Genomic DNA, 19,282 nt, shown 5'->3' on the forward strand with positions numbered 1-19,282 from the left:
CCTGGCCCTCCCTACCCCTCAGAAACAATTTCAACCTAGCTTTCAGGCAGGTGCTGTCAATGGGAGTCACTCTGACATTATGTACCACGTGACACGTTTGCAAAACCAACATGGCACCCCCAAAGGAGTCACTAGTGTCTCGGAAGGGTCAGCAGCAGCTGAGACTGCCTTCTTTATGGACCCCTTCTGTTACAAGAAGGAGTTTTGACAAATTTAGTTTGACAGAGTTTAATTGAGCAAATAATGATTTGTGAATCAGTCAGCCCCCAGAACCAGAATAGGTTCAGAGTAACTCTGAGGCTGCCATGTGGTCAGGTAACATTTATGGATAGAAAACAGAAAGTAGGTTGGGCGTGGCGGCTCATACCTGTAATCCCAATACTTCGGGAGGCCGAGGCTGGAGGATTGCTTGAGCCCAAGAGTTCCAGACCAGCCTGGGCAACATAGTGAATCTCCATTTCTATTAAAAAATAACAATCATTAAAATTTAAAAATAAGAAAAGAAAAAGGAAAGAGATGTCCAGAATACAGAAGCGAAGTACAGAAAGAGTTGGACCCGTTATGTAAGCACAGAACCAGCCCCACCTGGTTCAACTTTGTGTAATAAAGTGGTGAGTTGTTTTTTCAGTTGCCAGGACCCCAGGTTGCAAGTTATGTAACCTGAGCGTGCCCAGAAGAACCAAGCATGCAACCACAGGCGCAACCTAAATGCTCAGACCAAAGAACGGGAACGGAATTAAGAAGTAGATACATGGTATAATCCATGATCTAATCAGATTGAGGCATGGCATCATCCCATGGCAAGATCTAGTCAGATCATTGCTCACTGCAAGACTCAATCAGATCACGGCTCATTACCCTCTGCCTATAACACCTGCCACAGCCCCTGGCTTGGGGAGACAGATTTGAGCATGTCTCCTCGCCAGTTGACTTGCAACAAATCTTCCCGTCTACAAAAACCTGGTACTTCGGTGTTTGGCTTTCTGAGGGCAAAGGGATCCAGTTTGGTTCCCTAATAATGACAGATTGACATTTGCCTTATTGGAACAAGGTTTGAACAGTTGGCTGCCTGTGATTGGCTGAAACTCTGTGATTGGTATGAGTAGGTTCCAGTTCACTATGTACGGAGAAACCTTTAGGACAAACTTAAAATATGCCAGGAGAGAGCTTTAGGTTAAGCTTAACACTTCTCCCCTTTTGGTCAACCTCTTGATTTTGAGAGGTTGGAAACTTAAGACATTGACATCAGTTACCATTGTAAATAGACTTATTTGGTCTCAAATCCCGCTGGGAAATAGCAGAGCAGTGGGTTTCGTAGATGGGAAAGGAAACAGAATAGAAACAAAACAATAAAACAAAAAAACACCTGATTAGTTAACATCAGGTCACTTCAGGGTCCTTTTTTAAAGGGTTAGAGCAGAGGCGGCTTCCTAATTATGCTGCAATCTCCTGTTTCCAGGGGGGAAGGGAGGAGATAGGGAATATCGGTAATTCTGTAGAATAAATGGGTGGGGGAAAGAGATTAACTAGTAAATGGAAATGAGTGTGTGGTGGCCTTGGGGCTCCTCAGTCTGAGCTCAGCCCATCTGGGGCTCCTCCTAGGTTCTGGGCTTCCATCTGCTTCCCGCTCCTTTGGGGTCCCTCCGAGCAGCCTCCCAAGGTCGAGCTGTGTACTGAGCGAGTCTTCGGGGCCACTCGGAAGACAGTGGACGTCCGCGCCGGCGCACTCGCCCAGAGCGGCCTGGTCTCCGCCCAGTGGGCGGGGCCTCTTCCGGGGGGCGTGCGGCGTGCGCGGGAGGGGTCTCGTGGGCGCTCCCGTGGTTGTGGCACGGGTGACTGCGAGCGTGTGTGTGTGGCACGATATCGTGGTAACCCAGAGGCGCGCGAGGCGGGGCGCCCAACGGGGTGGCGGGGGGAGCACGCGCGCCACTGGGGCGCCGGACGTTGAAAGGGGGGTCACATCCGGCAGGGGGCGGGCCTGGCGGACCCCGGAAGTGTGGGCGCGGCTGCGGTTTAACCCGCGGTGGCGGCGGCGGCGGCGGCCCTGGCAGGTGAGCCGGGACTGGGGAGGGTCCCAGCTCTGCCGCAGGCGGGCGGGGCAGAGGACGACGGTGGGGGCGGCGCCGGCGGTGGCTCCCGGAGCGCCCCCGCCTGCCCGCCTCATCCTGGCAGAGGCCGATGATTGGGCACGAGGGGCGCGTGACTCGCGCCGGGGGCCGGCGCCCCTGCCCCTAGCGGTGGGAGGGACGCGGGGAGAGCGCGAGGCGCCGCCCCGGCTCCCCTGCGGGTCGCACCTCCAGTTCCGCTTCACCCCTCACCGCCACCCTCCTTTCTCCATCTCCGCAGGCCCTCGCCCCGTATGTGAGCATCTTGCGGTCACAATTCTGATGACATTAGAGCCAATTAGCCCATTGTATAGATGGGGAAGCTGAGGCCTAAGAGCAGGGTCTGACTTGCCAGAGGGCACGCGGGAGACCAGTGGCAGGGTGAGAGTTGGAGGGACTTTGTCTTTGACTTACTGGCCTGTGCCCTTTCTCCAGGACTTTGAGAGAGGAGACTTTCAGCTTTGGCTTTGTTCAGGACTCAGACTTGGACCTCCCGGCATCATTGACCATTTCTTACCGCAGGACCCTCTGGGCGCAAAGGGCAGTGATGCATACATACCCATTATATGCCTGGTTCCTCTCCATTTCCTCCTCAGCAGATGAGGAGATTTCCCACTTTACCGATGGGAGAAGGAGTTACCTGGAGCTGTTTTGCGAGTTACTGGCAGAGTTGACTCTACAACCTGGGGTTTTAGTCGCTGAGCTGAGGCAGTGCTTTCCTAGCTACACCTTGTCTGGGCTCACTTACCCTGGGAATGTCAGTCTTCAGCTCCAGAAACTTCCCAGACTCATTTCCCTTCTCTCAGTTCTCCTGTTGCTACCTAAGGCCTTTTCCACCCTTTTTATTGGCTCCTGGAGTCCCATTTCCTACTAATGCATCAAGATGCTGCCACCAGACTGTCATTTCTGTGACTCTTGGCCTTAGAGCTGGAGGTGGTGGTGACCGAGGAACTGGGGAAGGAAAGACTCTTACTTTGTTGTCCAAAGCTGCAGCCCTGCAGAGACCTGAACTCTGTAGTTCTGGGTGGGATTGGGGACTGTTGCGGTGAACATACTGGACGCTAAAGTGAGTCTTTGTTCTTTGCGGTGGTAGTGCTCAGAAAAACCTTTTTCCTAGATTATCTTGGAAATGTGATTCCATGCCTTTGTAATTTCCATTAAGTAGCACATTTTCATTGTAGACTTTCTGAGCAGTTTCTGCCGCTGTTTTGCAGGTAGCAATAGCTGTGATTTGTTGCTTGGCTTCATATGCTGGGCGCTGTTCTAGGGCTTTCTGAACATACCGAATTTTGTGAACATGTCCAAATAGGCGATGATCCCATTTTACAGATGAAGTGAGTTGCAGAGGTGTTAGATAACCTGGCTAGCGTCACACAGCCAGTAAGTGACCAAGTTTGGATTTTTTTTTTTTTTTGAGACGGAGTCTTGAACTGTTGCCCAGGCTGGAGTGAAGTGGTGTGATCTCCGCTCACTGCAGCCTCCGCCCCCTGGGTTCAAGCGATTCTCCTGCCTCAGCCTCCCCAGTAGCTGGGATTATAGGTGCCCGCCACAACGCCCGGCTAATTTTTGTATTTTTTAGTTCAGACGGGGTTTCACCATGTTGGCCAGGCTGATCTCGAACTCCTGACCTCAGGTGATCCACCCGCTTCTGCCTCCCAAAGTGCTGGCATTACAGGCGTGAACCACTGTGTCCAGCCACAAGTGGGATTTCTAAGCCATCAGTCTCATTTCGAAGTCAAGGTGCTTTTAACTGTGTGATACTGCCTCTCAGACCCTTTAGTTTACCAAAGGTGCTGGACCTTAAGAATAATTTCTGATGCTTGTTAAAAATACAGAGCTCCACCTCTAGAGATTCCTGTGCTATTGTCTGGAGGAGGGCCCAGAAATCTATTTTTAACGAACGCACTGGGTGATTCTTACTGTAAGGCAAGTTTGGGAAACACCGCCTGTTAAGAACTTTGTAGATTTGCTAGGCCACTGGTAGCTTGGAAGTGAGATTATTCCTGAGGATTCTTGTTTTCTTTTTGTTTATTGCTTTGAAATTTGTTAATTTGCCCTTAAGAGGCCTTTGGGTTAGCTAGCGGTACGAATCATTTCTGGACACTGTTGGCCAGTAATAGTAGGGGTTTTCCAGGCTGACAAAATCAGATCACTGAAGACCTGGCTTAATGGATTTAGCTCTTTTAATCCAGCTGGATCTCTGTTGTGTGGAAATTCTGTTAGAAGTGTCCTTGAAAGGTGGCGTTTCCACAAGGTTTTGGTCTGTTCCCAGGAGCTTACCGAAAGAGAGAGAGAGGTGTCTAATGGCAGCCCTGTCTGAGGTTTTGCTAGGTTTAAAGGCGTGTTTACTTAGTAGGTGCTCCTTCCAATTCATATCTCACCTCTTTATCTTCTTTTACTGGTTTACGTGAAAGACTAAGCAAATATCAAACAGGTTTGTCTTGATTTAGCCGAGGCTGACAAGTAGGACCCCTGGGGCTTAGGATGGGCTGGAGAGGGAGTCTCTCCAGTGAACGTCAAACAGATAGCTCAGGCAGGTAGGCCTACCTTTGAAGACCTGTAAGTATTTTCAGTCCCGCTACTGATTTATCTGGTCCCACCTCAAGCAGGATTACAACTAGTCACAGGTAAAGTCAGCATTATAGGATTACTTTATTCTCCTGTCTGGTAAACACTGATTTCTAATTTATTTTCTTTTAAATAGAGAACATATTTCCCTGTTACATTTGCTGAGACTTGTTTTATGGCCCAGAGTATGGTCTATCTTGGTAAATGTTCTGTGAGCCCTTGAGGAAGTTGCCTATTCTGCTATTGCCGGATCAAGTGTTCTGTAACTTTCAGTTCAGGCAGGTTGGTTTGTAATGTTCAAGTCTTCTGTGTCCTTACTGATTTTTGGTCTTCTGTTCTTTCAGTTATTGAGAGAGGGACATTGACACTTCTGATTATAATTGTGGATTTCTCCCTTTCCCCTGGTAGTTTTATCGGTTTGTGTTTCACATGTTTCGAAGCTCCGTTGTTAATTGCACAAACCTTTATGAGTATTATATTCCATGTATGAATTGACCTTCTTTGTTGTATTGTATTAGGCTGTTTTGCGTTGCTATAAAGAAATACCTGAAGCAGACGATTTATAAAGAAAAGAGATTCATTTGGCTCACGGTTCTACACGCTGTACAAGAAACATTGCATCAGCATCTGCTTCTGGTGAGGACTCAGGAAGCTTTTACTCGTGGCAGAAGGTGAAAGGGGAACAGGTGTGTCACACAGCCACGGAGGGAGCAAGAGAGATGCCAGGCAGGCCCTTTTAAGCAACCAGCTCTCATGTGAACTAAGAGAGCAAGAACTCATTACTGCGGGGAGGGCACCAAGCCATTCATGAGGGATCTGTCCTGTGACCTAAACATGTCTCACCACTAGGCCCTACCTCCAACATTGGGAATCAAATTTTAACGGATTTGGAGGGGGCAGATATCCAAACCGTATCATTTACCACGAAATGACTCTTTTAGCCCCAGGAAATGTTCTTTGCTCTGAAATCTACTTTGTCTGATATTAGTATAGCTAATCCAGCTTTAAAAAATTAGTGTTAGGAATTGATTTCCAGAATATGTAAACTCAGCAACAAAAAACACAACCCGATTCAAAAATGGGTGAAGGACTTGAATAGATACTTCTTCAAAGAAGATACACAAATGGCCAATAAGTACATGAAAAGATGCTCAACTTCACTAGTCCTTATGGAATGCAAATCAGTACCACAGTGAGCTACCACTTCACCTATTACGATAGCTATTAAAACAAACAAGCAAACAAAAAAAACCAGTAAATAATAAATGTTGACAAGGATGTAGAGAAATTGAAACCCTTGTGCTTTTTTGGTGGGAATGGAAAATGGTATAGCCAGTGGAAAACAGCATGGCAGTTCCTCAAAAAATTAAACATGGAATTGCCATATCATCTAGCAATTCCACTTCCGGGTATATACCCAAATAAGTGAAAGCAGACACTTGAACAAGTGTTTGTATACCCATGTTCGTAGCAGCATTATTTACAATAGCCTAAAAGTTGGGAACCACGCAAGTGTCCATGGACAGGTGAATGGCTAAGCAAAATGTGGTATATATATTAGATAGAATATTATTCAGTCTTAAAAAGGAAAGAAGACTTGATATATCCTGTGATATGGGTGAACCTTGAAGACATTATCCTTAGTGAAACCAGCCGGTCACAAGAGAACAAATATTGTTGTATTCCTCTTACATGAGGTTCCTAGAGTGGTCCAGTTGTAGAGACAGAAAGTGGAATGGTGGTTGTCAGACGATGGAAGAAAGGGAGAATGGGAAGTTAGTGCTTAATGCGTACAGAATTTCGGTTTAGGGTGATGAAAATGTTCTGGAGAGGAATGGTGGTGATGGTTATACAACAAAGCAAATGTATTTAATGTGAAAGAACTGTATACTTAAAAATGATTAAAATGGTAAATTTTGTTGCGTATAAAAGGGTTTTTAAAAATAGAAGATTTAAAAATTATGGTATATCTCTTAAAAAGTGTTTTTACTTCTAAACAATTTGTGTCTTTATATTGAAAGTGGGCTTCTTGTAGGCAGCATATAGACGGGTGTTTTTTTTGTTTTTGTTTTTGTTTTTTGAGACAGAGTCTCCTTCTGTTGCCCAGGCTAGAGTGTAGTGGTGTGATCTTGACTCACTGCAATCTCCTCCTCCTGGGTTCAAATGATTCTCATGCCTCAGCTTCCTGAGAGCTGGGATTATAGGCATGTGCCTACCGTGCCCAGCTAATTTTTTGGTATTTTTAGTAGAGACGAGATTTCGCTGTGTTGGCCAGGTTAGTCTTGAACTCCTGACCTTAAGTTATCTGCCCACTCCTCCCAAAGTGCTGGGTTTACAGGTGTGAACAACTGCACCTGGCCGGGGGTTGCTTTTTAATCCAGTCTCACAAGCTGCATTTTAATTGGGATGTTAAGACTATTTAGATTTAATGTGATTATTGATACGGTGAAGTTTAAATCTACCTTCTTGCTGTTTGTTTTCAATCTGTGCCATGTGCTTTGTTCCCTTTTTCCTTTCTTATGACTTCTTTGGGATCGAGTAATTTTTATGATTCCATTTTGTTTCCTTTGTTGGTTTATTCTAACACTTTTTTTAGTGGTTGCTTTAAGATATATAGTATGCATCTTTAATTTGCCACAGCCTGTCTTCAAGTGATGTCATACCACTTTAGTGTAAGAATCTTGCAATAGTTTACTTTCATTTCCTTCCTCCTGGACTTCATACTGTTGTCACCTGTTTTACCTCTACACATGCCATAAATCCCATAACACATTGTTATTTTTGTTTTAAATAATCATTTTTTAAGGAGATTACAATGTAAAGTTCTTTTATATTTACTCATCTGTTTAACATTTTTGGTGCTCTTTATTCCTCCATGTAGATCCACATTTCTGTCTTGTTTCATGTTCCTTCTGACTTGAGGATGTCCATTTAACATTTCTTGTGGTGCTGGTCTGTTAGTGATGGATTCTTTCAGCTTTTGGGTGTCTAGAGAAGTCTTTATTTTGGCTTTGTTTTTGGAAGGCATTTTCCCTGTATAGAATTCTGGATTGGCCGGGCGCGGTGGCTCAAGCCTGTAATCTCAGCACTTTGGGAGGCCGAGGCGGGTGGATCACGAGGTCAGGAGATCGAGACTATCCTGGCTAACATGGTGAAACCCCGTCTCTACTAAAAATACAAAAAAAAAAAACTAGCCGGGCGTGGTGGCGGGCGCCTGTAGTCTCAGCTACTTGGGAGGCTGAGGCGGGAGAATGGCGTGAACCTGGGAGGCGGAGCTTGCAGTGAGCCGAGATCACGCCACTGCACTCCAGCCTGGGAGACACAGCGAGACTCCGTCTCAAAAAAAAAAAAAAAAAAAAAAAAAGGATTCTGGATTAACTATTTTTTTTTTTCAGTGCTTTAAAGATGTTCCAGCGTCTTTTGCTTGCATTGTTTCATATGAGTAATCTGCTATTTTTCTTTCCTTTTTTCTTCTTGTTTTTTTAAGAGGCAGTCTCACTCTGTCATACAGGCCAGAGTGCAGTGGCATGATCATAGCTCACTGAGGCCTCAAACTTCTGGGCTCAGGTGATCCTCCCACCTCAGGGTCCCTAGTAGCTAAGACTACAGGTGTGTATACCATGCCTGGGTAATTGTTTTAAATGATTATTCTTTATTTTTGTAGAGATAGGGTCTTGCTATGTTGCTCAGGCTGGTTTTGACTTCCTGGCCTAAAGTGACCCTATGGCATCGGCTTCCCAAAGTGGTAAGATTACAGGCATGAGCCACCACACCTGGCCTGTTTATTTTTATTTTTTGCTCTTCTGTTTTTAATGTATCTTTTTCTCCTTCTAACTGCTTTTCTTTCTTTCTTCCATTTTTTTTTTTTTTTTTTTGAGACAGAGTCTCACTCTGTCATCCAGGCCAGAGTGCAGTGGCATGATCATAGCTCACTGCAGCCTCAGATTTCTGGGCTCAAGGGATCCTCCCACTTTAGCCTCCCAAGTAGTTGGGACCACAGGTCTGTGCCACCATGCCGGGCTAATTTTTTATTTTTTTCTAGAAACAGGGTCTCACTATGTTGCCCAGGATGGTCAGAAACTCCTGAGCTCGAGCAGTCTTCCCATCTTGGCCTCCCAAAGTGCTGAGATTGCAGGCATGAGCCACCATGCCTGGCTCTGACTGCTTTTCTGAGTTTAAACAATGTAATGATGATGTGCTTTGTGTAGTGTAGTTTTCTTCATGTTTTTTTGTGCTTGGGTTCATTGAGTTTTTTGGATTTGTGGGTTTATAGCTTTCATCAGATTTGGAAATTTTTCAGTCAGTAATTCTGCAAATATTTTTTTCATTCCCTTTTCTCTTTCCTCTCTTTCGGGGAATCCAGTTACATGTATATAAGGGTGCTAGAAGTTGTTCCATAGCTCTCTGATCATTTATTTTTCCCGCTAGTCTCTTTTTTTTTTCTCTCTGGTTTGTGCTGGATAGTTTCTGTTGCTATGTCTTCAAATTGATTGGTCTCTTCTGCATTGTCTAATCTGCTGATACTCCCTTTCAGTATACTTTTTATCATAGACTTTGTAGTTTTCATCTGTAGAAGTTTGATTTGGGTCTTTTAAATATCTTCCCTGTCTCTAACATGCTTAATCTTTCCTTTTGCTTCTTGAACATATGGAATACAGTTTTAGTAACTGTTTTAATGTCCTTGCCTGCTAATTCCATTATCTGTGTATTTTTTGGGTCTGTTTCTATTGTTTCCCTCACTATGGGTCTTATTTTCTTGTTTCTTTGTATGTCTGGTAATTTTTAATTGTATATCACATGTTGTGAATTTTACTTTATGGGGTGCTGGATATTTTTGTATTTCTATAAATGTTCCTGGCATTGTTTTGGAACACTGTTAAGTTACTTGGGAACAGTTTGATTCTTTAAAGGTTGCTCTCAAGGCTTGTTAGTTGGGGTCAGAACAGCCTTAGGCCCAGGCCTGATTTTTCCTCACTACTGAGGCAGTACTGTCCTTAGTACTTTACCAATGTCCTGTGAATGATGAGGTTTTTCCACTGCGGCTGGTGGGCACACAAGACTATTTCTGTTTCAATTTGAGGTCCAAGGATTGTTGCCTTGGACGGGTACAGATCAGTACCGGCTGAGAGCCGGAGGGGGACCCTCTGTAGGTTTCTGGGGTTCTCTGTGTGGCCCTTTCCTCTCTGGTACTCTGCCCTGTGAACTCTGGCTACCCTGGCCTCCCTGGAGTTGGAATTCCTCTCCTCCACTCCCTGTGCCTTGGGCCTGGAGGCCCTCTAGGAGTAACTTGGAGCAGCTGTAGTACTCAGCTTTTTGTTTTCCACTGTCAGGGGTCACTCTTCTGTGTTGTCTGATGTCCAGCGTTTACAAACTGTTGTTCTATGTGTTTTTTTTGGCTTTGTCTGGCTTTTTAGTTTTTTGAGGCAGGAGAGTAAATCTAGTGCCTCTCCCTCCATGTTAGCCAAAAGCGGAAGTCCCTGTCCAGTCAGCATTCCTTGGATGCCTGGTGTATTAGTCTGTTTTTTCACACTGCTGTAATAAAAAGAACTGCCCAAGACTGGGTAACTACTAAGGGAAAGAGGTTTAAGTGACTCACACTTCCGCATGTTTGGGAGGCCTCAGGAAAGTTACAGTCATGGCGGAAGGTGAAGTGGGCTCGTCTCACATGGTGGCAGGTGAGAGAGTGTCTGTGGGAGAAACTGTCAAACACTGATAAAACCATCATAGCTCATGAGACCTCATTCACTATCACGAGAACAGCATGGGGGAAACTGCCCCCATGATCCATCCAATCACCTCCCACTAGGTCCCTCCCTCCACATGTGGGGATTATGGGGATTACAATTCACGATGAGATTTGGGCGGGGACACCGAGCCAAACCATATCACCTTGTATGTGCCCAGTGTTGACCTAGGCGCTGGGATGCAGAAACAAACACGACATGGGCTGTGTCCTTGGGGAGCTCACACTCCTGCTGGAGGAACATGCTGATTTCTAAATAAGAAATGCTATGTGCTGTGTACAGAGTACCATGAAAGGCAGGATGAACTCTTTGGGAGGAAGGAGCAAGGAAAGCTTTAGAGAGTTGCTGGCTTTTGAGGGATGGAGCAGGCATTTTCTAGATGGGGAAAGTGTAGGAAAGAGTATTCCGGGCAGAGTAGAGAGGAAGAGCAAAGGCAGGGCAGCTTGTGCGGTGAACTCCTTCCCAGGCGGGATCCCTGTCTGACTGATCTTTAGAGATGAATGTATGTCAAGTGACTGGAAGTGTGGTTTTTGTTCTGGGACTAGTAGGTAGAACAAAGAGAGTTGGGATGGTGTGAGCAACCCATGGAGAAACAGAGGCTCGGGGTCAGCTGATACAGGGCGTTGTATACCAACCCAAGGAGCACAAGATTTGGAACATAATACCAAATGCTGGGGAGCCATGAGAGGGCCATGGGAGCTCTGACTGTGTTCTCCCAAGGTTGCTGGGGGGTGTCAAAGAGGGCTGGAGAGGGCTGAGGCGGGCTCAGGGCAGACTTTCTGTACAAGCATGAAAATGAGTCCAGAGCTCAGTGTGGTCACAGATACAGCTTTGCCACCCTTTGTTTGATAATGGCCTTCATGGATTCCTGCCTGAGTCAAGAATTGATTTGAGAAGGCCTGGCTTGGTTTCTCTTTTTCTGTGGCTATACCCATCTGCCTGTGGATGATTCCACTGGACCCGGAAGTTCTGGGTCTGGCTTATCACTGGCAGGGGTAGGGTCTGCAGCTGCCCCACCTTTTATCCGCCTAGGATGGCCCCACCTCAGCGATCTCATCATCTTGGGCTTTGAATACACACCTTGCATGACCGGTGCACACTCCTGGATGTTGGTCCTGAGTGTGTCTTTGCCTTGACTTTCCTCTTGATCCCTCCTTAAGGGACAGTTGAATCCTCTTGCTCAGCTTGCTCTGTGCAGATTAGAAGTGGGGGCGGATGGACAGCTGCAGATTGAAATCCTTTCTGAGTCATGTGAACAGTAGGGACAAAGGAGATATAAGTGGAAGTGGGGTGAAGTCAGTATGTTTTTCTTTTCAAGTCAGTCGTGGGCCAAAGAAGGAAGAGGCCTTGCCAAGTGGCTGGGCTTTACTGTCAGGAAGTTTCAAAAACCAGCTGCCTATTCAGTCACCTGTTTCTTGGCCAACATTTTGACTGACGCTGAATGCTGTTGATCTGATCACATCCAGCCATTGGAGTTATGTTCCTCTGTTGACTGATGCCATCTCTGGAGGAATCTTAAATTCTCTGTCGTCAGAGTCCACACGGGAAGTGCTTGAGTTGCAGAGGTAAGAATGGGCTGAGTTTCTGTGCCCAGCCACGGTGATAGAAATCATGAGCGGCTGTTTATTGATCCCTGCCTGAGAGCCAGACTTTAGACTTTCTAGCCATGAAACTCAATTCGTTCTTACAAAAGCTCCATCTTATAGAAGACACTGAGGCACAGAGATTTTAAATCACCCATCCAGGCTCTCCCCAGCCAGTAAGCAAGAGTGCAGGGCTGTCTGCCTTACAGATTCAGAGTCTTTAATCCCTGGGTCTCCTGCAGAGCTGAGGTTCAAAGGAGGCACTGCTCCTGTGCTGCCGGGGCTCCTGGGCCCGTACACCTGTTCGGACTTCAGTCTGAGGGCTGGTGAAGGAGAGTAGTTACCACTTTAGTATTTGTTAGGACAGCATCATGCTGGGTTCTGAAGAAAATAGAACAGGTTCTACTCTTGAGGGGTCTAGTTGAAGATATCCTTACCAACGACCATTGATGAACTTGGTCCCCAGAGCCAGGCCTGGTGTTCTGTGGATGTGGACTTGATCGAGGCAGCCAAGCACAGTGAGGTGCGTGGGCCGTGACGCTGGACGGCCTCCGTTGCAGTTCAGGCTCTGCGTTTCCTCCCTGGGAAACTGTGGGCAGGCACAGAATCTCAGTGTTCTCCTATTTAAAATGAGGAAAGCCTGAGGATGGACAGCGGCGTAGGCATGGTGAGGGTTACCCGAGTTGCTGCATGTAGAACACCTGGGCCAGCCGCCGGCCTGTGAGCAGCCTCTAAACCTCAGACACAGGGCCTGTCACCGTTCCTGACACTGATGGGACAGTGAGGCTCCGGAGGGCAACTGGGCAGGAGGCGGTAAGGCCTGGTTTGATGGCTCCCCACGCTCTGCACTGCTGGCAAGACATCACAGCTGAAAGGGAGTGGAGGAGGGGACCCGGGGAGGGGCTGGTGAGGGTTGGGAGCAGCAGGGATAAGGGGTTAGGACGGTGGTCTCAGGGGCCAACTCTAGGTCAAGGGGGAAACTGAACTGTGAGGACAGGGCTCTCCCCAACCTATTTGCCCAGAACATATGTGTTGTGAAGTGTTCTGTGCAGTATGGCTTGGATTAAATGTTTGTTTGGGGGAAAAAAAAAAATCTCCTTTGAAAAAGGTTGAAAGTGACAGGATTAGGCCAAACTGGGCAAATGGGCAGAGGAGGGAGGCGTCCTGTCCAGACTGGTTAGGCTACTCGACAGGTGGTAGGTGAGGGGAGGAGCGGGGCAAGACGGCCAGCCTTAGGGAAGCAGTGTGATAGGACACACATCCGGGGAGCCTGGTGGGATGGTTGTGAGAAAGAGACCCTGGAGACGGGAGGACTAGTTTGCAGCCTGCACAGGGCAGGGGTGGGTGTGTGAGAGAGCCTTTGGAACACTGGCTAGCTAAAACTTGGTGATTGAACCTCACAGGTGGAGGGACTCACATGTCTGAGCTGACCTGGAAGTCAGGGCCAGGAGCTGAAGCCACTGATAGAAAAGGAGACTGGGAGGAGAGTCTGGTCGGGGGAGAAAAAACGTTGATGAGTGAGGGGAGTGGAGATCTAGGAATGCTGGAATGCAGGTGTGTGCGGAGGTTCAGCAGGTTTGGGAGGAGTCCCTTTAGGGGACGGACTGGGTCAGCAAAGCCAAGCCTGTGGCGTACGGGGCAGGGTGTGAGCGCTGGGCTCTGCGGCCTGCCCGGTGCTGTTAGAGCCTCCCAGCCAGCCGAGCGGCTTAATTTCCTGAAGTCCTCTGCCACTCCGGGTGCCTCCCAGCATTTGGCACAGTGAGTGGGCTCGTTATTCTTAAGTCTTCTCACTTGACGGCCCTGCCTCTGGGCAAAGGGGGGTCAGATGGAGTTTTTCAGTGGATTGAGGAACAGTCAGTTGTTATGTAAATATTTATGTAAAGATGACAGTTTCCTTCATAAAGCAATTTCCTTATGAGAGATTGTGCATTCCCCCATGTATGCTTATATTTGAGGCCTCTTGTCTAGATTGGTTTGGAGCTTCTTTCAGAAAGCCACACCCTTTGCTTCCGTCTGGGATCAGCTCTTTCAGAGTCATCTGGTTCTAGACCTAGCTGGGTGCCTGGCACAGCTGACAGGCAGCATTTCTTAACAGTAAGCTGTGAGGGTGTGGGAATGAGTACTGCCGGGTGCCGGACCTGCTGCTTGGTGGTCTTGTTTAATTCTCATTTAATCCTTACAATCCCATAGTGTTGGTAGTATTAGCCCCATTTTACAAATGAGAAACAGAATGAGAAAGGCCGAATAATGTGCCTATGGTGATAGAGCTAGTGAAGGGTCAGGATGGGATTGAAATCCAGGAGTTTTCGTCTCTAAAGCCTCTTCATGTGGTCTTTTTTTTTCTTTTTTCTTTTTTAAGACAAAGTCTCACTCTGTCGCCCAGGCTGGAGTGCAGTGGCGAGATCTCGGCTCACTGCAGGCTCCGCCTCCTGGGTTCACGCCATTCTCCTGCCTCAGCCTCCCGAGTAGCTGGGACTCCAGGCGCCCGCCACCGCGCCCGGCTAATTTTTTTGTATTTTTAGTAGAGACGGGGTTTCACCGTGTTAGCCAGGATGGTCTTGATCTCCTGACCTTGTGGTCCGCCCGCCTTGGCCTCCCAAAGTGCTGAGATTACAGGCTTGAGCCACCGCGTCCGGCCCCTCTTCACGTCGTCTGAACTATTTGTCCCTGGTGGGTGGGAGGAATCTCCAACCCCACCCCAGCCCCAACCCCAGCAGTTCCTTAGAAAGGATGAAAAACAGGTGGGGGCAGTGGCACAGGCCTGGACTCCCAGCTACTTGGGAGGTGAGGTGGATTGCTTGAGCCCATGAGTTTGAGGCTGTGAATTGAGCTCATGTTGCACCCCTGCACTCCAGCCTGGGCAACAGAGTCACAGAGTGAGGCCTTCATTTCTTAAAAAAAGAAAACTAAAAACGCCTCTCTCTCCATGGTTTACACGGTAACTTTTCCAGTTGTGGGAAGGTCAGTTCAGTGCTGCTTTGGGACCAGTAAGAAGAACTTGATGATTTGATTTTTTTTTTTTTTAACTTCCTGTGGGAAGTCAGGAAACAAAACAGTCTGGCACTTGGATACACAGCTGGAATCATTCTGGGAAAAGAAAACCAGATCAGGCCCACAAGTATTTCCTCATTCAGTAGCACAATTAGGAAGGTTTCTAAGGCAACAGCAGGTGTTTCTGACATACGGGGTAAGATGGGGCCAGTTCCTTTTTAACATGTGCAGATTGGACTTTGCAGGTTGCTCTGGTAGTAGCTTTTTCTGGTGCCATAGGTGGATGTGGGGAATTGTAAGAAACCAGGGGATATCACAGCCGTCCTTGCAGTGTGATTTCGGGCTTGAGGTCACTGACAAGTAAGTGTTGTCTGGTAAGGCGAGGGGAGTGGTGGGAGCTGTGCTTCAGCTCCTGGGTGCTGGAGCCAGTGGAGGCTGGAACCCCCCTGCCCAATGTCAGCAGCCATTTCACTTGACACAAGATTGCAGCCCAGGGGTCGCAGGAATAACCCCAGGAGGTGGAGTAATTTATATTTGTTCAGTGCTCAGGAGTTTCCAAAGCTCTTTTTGGGCTGTTTGCTTCTCTGAGCCACACAGCAACCCCTAAGGTAGGATTATCACCATGGTGCCCCATTAAGGAAACCCAGGTTAAAAGACTTGATGACGGCCACACAGTTAGAGAGCTGTGGAGCCAAAGCACAAACTCAAGGCATCTGTTTTCAAATTCCTTGCTGCACAGGACAGAATTCTGTGCAGACACAGAATTTGGGGGGAGACTTGGCATGAACCACTTAGGGGCAAGGGGTGAGGGCAGTGCAAGTTGTCTCTGGGACTGGCATCCTACACTCTGATCTCAGTGCCCTCACTGTCTAGAAAATGCTGCATTTTACGGTTCAGCTTTTTTTTTTTTTTTTTTTTTTGGAAGGTTATCCTTGGAGAGGATCTCTGATCAGTGGAAACGATTTGTTTTTGAGCTGATTAGCTCATTGAACAAAACCATCAGTGCATGACTTTTTTTTTCCGATAAGAACAGATCTGGAAGGCTGCCCCAAGTTTGAACCCCCCCCCCAGAGTCCCCCTTCCATGTCTGTTAGGAAGTTCTGTGGCCTCCCCTGCTGGGGACATGGCCCTGCCTTTGGCGTAGATCCACCGGCCCTGCGCTATCTTTTACCAGATCGTGTACCCTGTGCTCAAGACCTGTGGGATCGATTTAGTCAAGATAAAAAGTAATGGAAAGAAGTTGAGACCAGAGATCAAAGCAACAGGTGCCAGATGGCCGGTCCGGCTGCACCCAGAAATGCTGCTTCCTTGGTTCTGATAGCAGAGCTCCAGCGCGTTCAGCCTGTGTCCCCACCCCAACCTCCTTTCAGTGCATTGTGGCAAACGGTGGGGCTCCAGGAGTCCCGTGGGATGTCTTTGTCACCTCTCCCCTCTGCCCCACTCCCTTTTCTGTGATCTGTACCCTTGCACTTGTCTCCCATAGAGGATATGGCGTCAATTCAGGTCACACACAGCAGCCAGTGGGTTTTGGTGGCCTACTCAGAGTTTCTCACAGCTTTGAGCTGAAATTTAAAAATGGGAAGATGCACCTAGATGTAGATTTCTGGCTTCCCTTTGGAGAGCGGAAGGGTCTGGGAAAGCTGGCAAGGTTGCAGGAGGGGCCTGGAATCAGCAGGGCAGCTTTCTAGCCAGACACACTCCCTGCCTGGCGCTTGGCCTCCTGTTGCCGGCCTGGCCCTTGCAGGCCACTGGGTTTGAGACCTTTGGTGGGGGTGAGAACTGCAGAGAGACAACTTTAAAAAGCAAAAGGAAAAAACAAAAGCAAGTGTTCTTCCTTCTCAGGCGCTGTTAGTGAAGAACCAGGGGCACTATTCCTCTTCTCTGTGCAGGGAACACAGACTGGCTCACGCATAGCTTTCTCACCTTGTTCCCTCCCAGCCAGAGCACTTTCGAGTTGATGATATCGCTCTAGAAAAGGTGTTTTCTGCTGTACCTGTGAAGCTGTGCAGCCGCCTGCCCCGCAGCCCTCCCTCCTTCTCCCCTGCCAGCCACTTGGATCTGCAGTGGCTCCACCTGGGCTGGCACGCGCAGACCCCTGTGGCCAAGCTTTCCAGGCCCACAGAGCAGCCTGTCTCTCCTCCTTAGTCCATTGGTCTCTGCCTCTGTTACGCCACTCTCACCTATATTCATGATAAATTATTGTGAGTATTTTTGGCTTTTTAAAATGAAACTGAGTTACTTGAGAGTTAGGATCAGCTCTTACCTGTGAATGCCGTGTCTGGCTCATAGTAAGAACCCCACAAATATTTGCTCACATCCTGCTTACCCCATTTATCCTTCCTCCCTTGATGCGGGTCTCCCAGTGTTCTTGGCAATGCAATTGCTTCATAAGTATTGATTCAGTCAGGGGGTGGAGAAATGGGAGCAGGCGGGGGTGAGGGGAAGAAGGCCCCGTTCTGTGTCCCCGTGTCTTCACTGACTTGTTCTCTCCTTCCTGTCTCCATCACTTTTTGAGCAAACGTTATTGTGAGCTATCTGAGAGCCAGTCTGCTGGGCTTGGGTTGATGAAGATGAGCGAGACATTCTTGTCTTCAAGGGATTGGTTTATTCTCACCCTCAACAACTCCCCACTCCTGCGTAGCAAACCCCGGAGGTCACCAGAGCAGTGCCACATCCTTCCGGGCATCTTGGCAGTGGGAGGGGCTCTGGGCCAGGGCCCTGGTACTGAGGGGCCCAGGTAGTTGGACTCGTCACACCCTCCAGAAGCAAAAGCGCAAGGACTCTGGGTCCCCGAAGGATATCTTAGGAACCCCCAAGTTCTCTACTTTGAGACATCCACGGTGGCTGGAGTCACTCCGAGAAGTGTTGTTTTGGAGTTGCTCTCGCGTTGGGTGATGGAGTCAGACGCCGCCAGCAGTGGATGGCCAGGCTTCGGGGGCGTCTTCTTAGTTGGTAGCTCTGTGGGATGTGGGCAGAAGAGTTTCCTGTTCTTCCTTCTCTGTATTAGGGACTCGGGAAAGTGCCTTGCTGCTTCCAGCCTCGCTGGTGGCTCTGAGGAGCGGGTGATGGCTGTGGCACTGGTGAGAGAAAGGGACCCGTAATTTCCAGGGGTGGGTGATGCTGCAGTAAACCCCACAAGGTGGCACTTCCCTGCCCAGCCTGAGATGCTGTGTGAGGGCGGCGAGGTGGGCCTCCCCAACCTGGAGGCAGAACAGGGAGGGACGGGATAATCAGCGTGCTTGCGTGGGCTCCTAATCTCTGGATCTCGGGCCTTATGGCTAAACACCTTATCCTCATCACAGCCCTCTGATAGGCCGAGCAGGTGGGGCAAAGATGTTGGTGAAATGGAAACACCCACACAGGGGTAGTATCCTTCCTGCTTCTTTCTGGAATTCATTTTATCTGTGAAATAGGGAGCACTTAAGCTCATGCCGGCTTGACGTACTGGAGAGGATGTGGAGTTTACAGAGGGCTTTGATCTCTTTATTGTTTCAATTAAAGACCAGTGTGATAGTACAGAGGGCTTTGATTTCAGAAGAACAGAGCCATGTAAGGGTTTGTTTGCCCATTTTACAGATAAGGAAAATTGAGTCCCAAAAAGAACATCTGGCCTCCAGCTATTTGGCAAAGTTGGTAATAGGGTTCTGAGCACTCCTCGTTTGGGACATGTTTGTCTGGCACATGCCGGCAGTGCCTTCTGAAATGGGAGCCCCACGAGCAGAGGAGGTACCAGCTTGGTAGAGGCCCCCAGTCCCTTTCCCAGACTCAGCCTCCGTGTAGGGGGGACTCCTGGCCTGTTAGAAGCCTGACATTGTGGCAGGCACTGTTTTCACGTGACTCTCCCCCGCGGAGCTGGCCAGAGCTTGGGCACTCTTCTCATGAGCCGTGGCCGTGACGTTCAGCCCCTTGGTCTTGACAGTGTGTGACGCTGCCTCCCTCTGTAACGTGCATTGTCACATCACTACAAATCTGAAGCCTAAATCCCAGCATGAAGACTGCTGTCTTGTGCACCTGGGTGTCACCTGTCCCGCTGTGTCCACACAGAGCCAAGTCTTAGGAAGTGCCCTTGGGGTCCTGTGTGGGGACTCACTCTGTAGAAACAGCACTGCCTGTGTTCTCCTCCTGCCTCTGCTGTGACTGGGTGACAAGGCCCTTCCTCCCCTGGGGTCTTTGCTTTTCCTCTGTCAGATGGGGTTGCATCCACCTGAGTTCCCCCAGAGTGGTGGGGAAAGGGGAAAATAAGATAATAGATGCCAAACTCGTCAGACCCGGGTAGCCTAGTTAAAATGAA

The 19,282-nt window shown here is 48.4% G+C and overlaps 1 protein-coding gene across 9 annotated transcripts in view; it reads left to right on the top strand.

The window, feature by feature from the left end:
• Window positions 1-1,818: 1,818 nt before the first annotated feature.
• The window catches only part of LOC105464652 (VPS37C subunit of ESCRT-I), a 30,975-nt gene continuing 13,511 nt past the window's right edge, over window positions 1,819-19,282 (top strand). Inside the window, exons 1-2 of one of the 9 annotated variants that reach the window (XM_071074529.1) lie at window positions 1,904-2,051; window positions 5,192-5,309. Coding sequence is in view for 1 of the 9 variants with exons in the window: in XM_071074530.1 (XP_070930631.1) it covers window positions 2,360-2,361; window positions 5,192-5,309 (120 nt within the window). In the remaining 8 variants the exon portion in view is untranslated. The other 8 variants (XM_071074528.1, XM_071074530.1, XM_071074531.1 and 5 more) reach the window with 8 other exon arrangements.

This window comes from Macaca nemestrina, chromosome 12 (genome assembly GCF_043159975.1).
Source record: "Macaca nemestrina isolate mMacNem1 chromosome 12, mMacNem.hap1, whole genome shotgun sequence".
Lineage (NCBI taxonomy): Eukaryota > Metazoa > Chordata > Mammalia > Primates > Cercopithecidae > Macaca > Macaca nemestrina.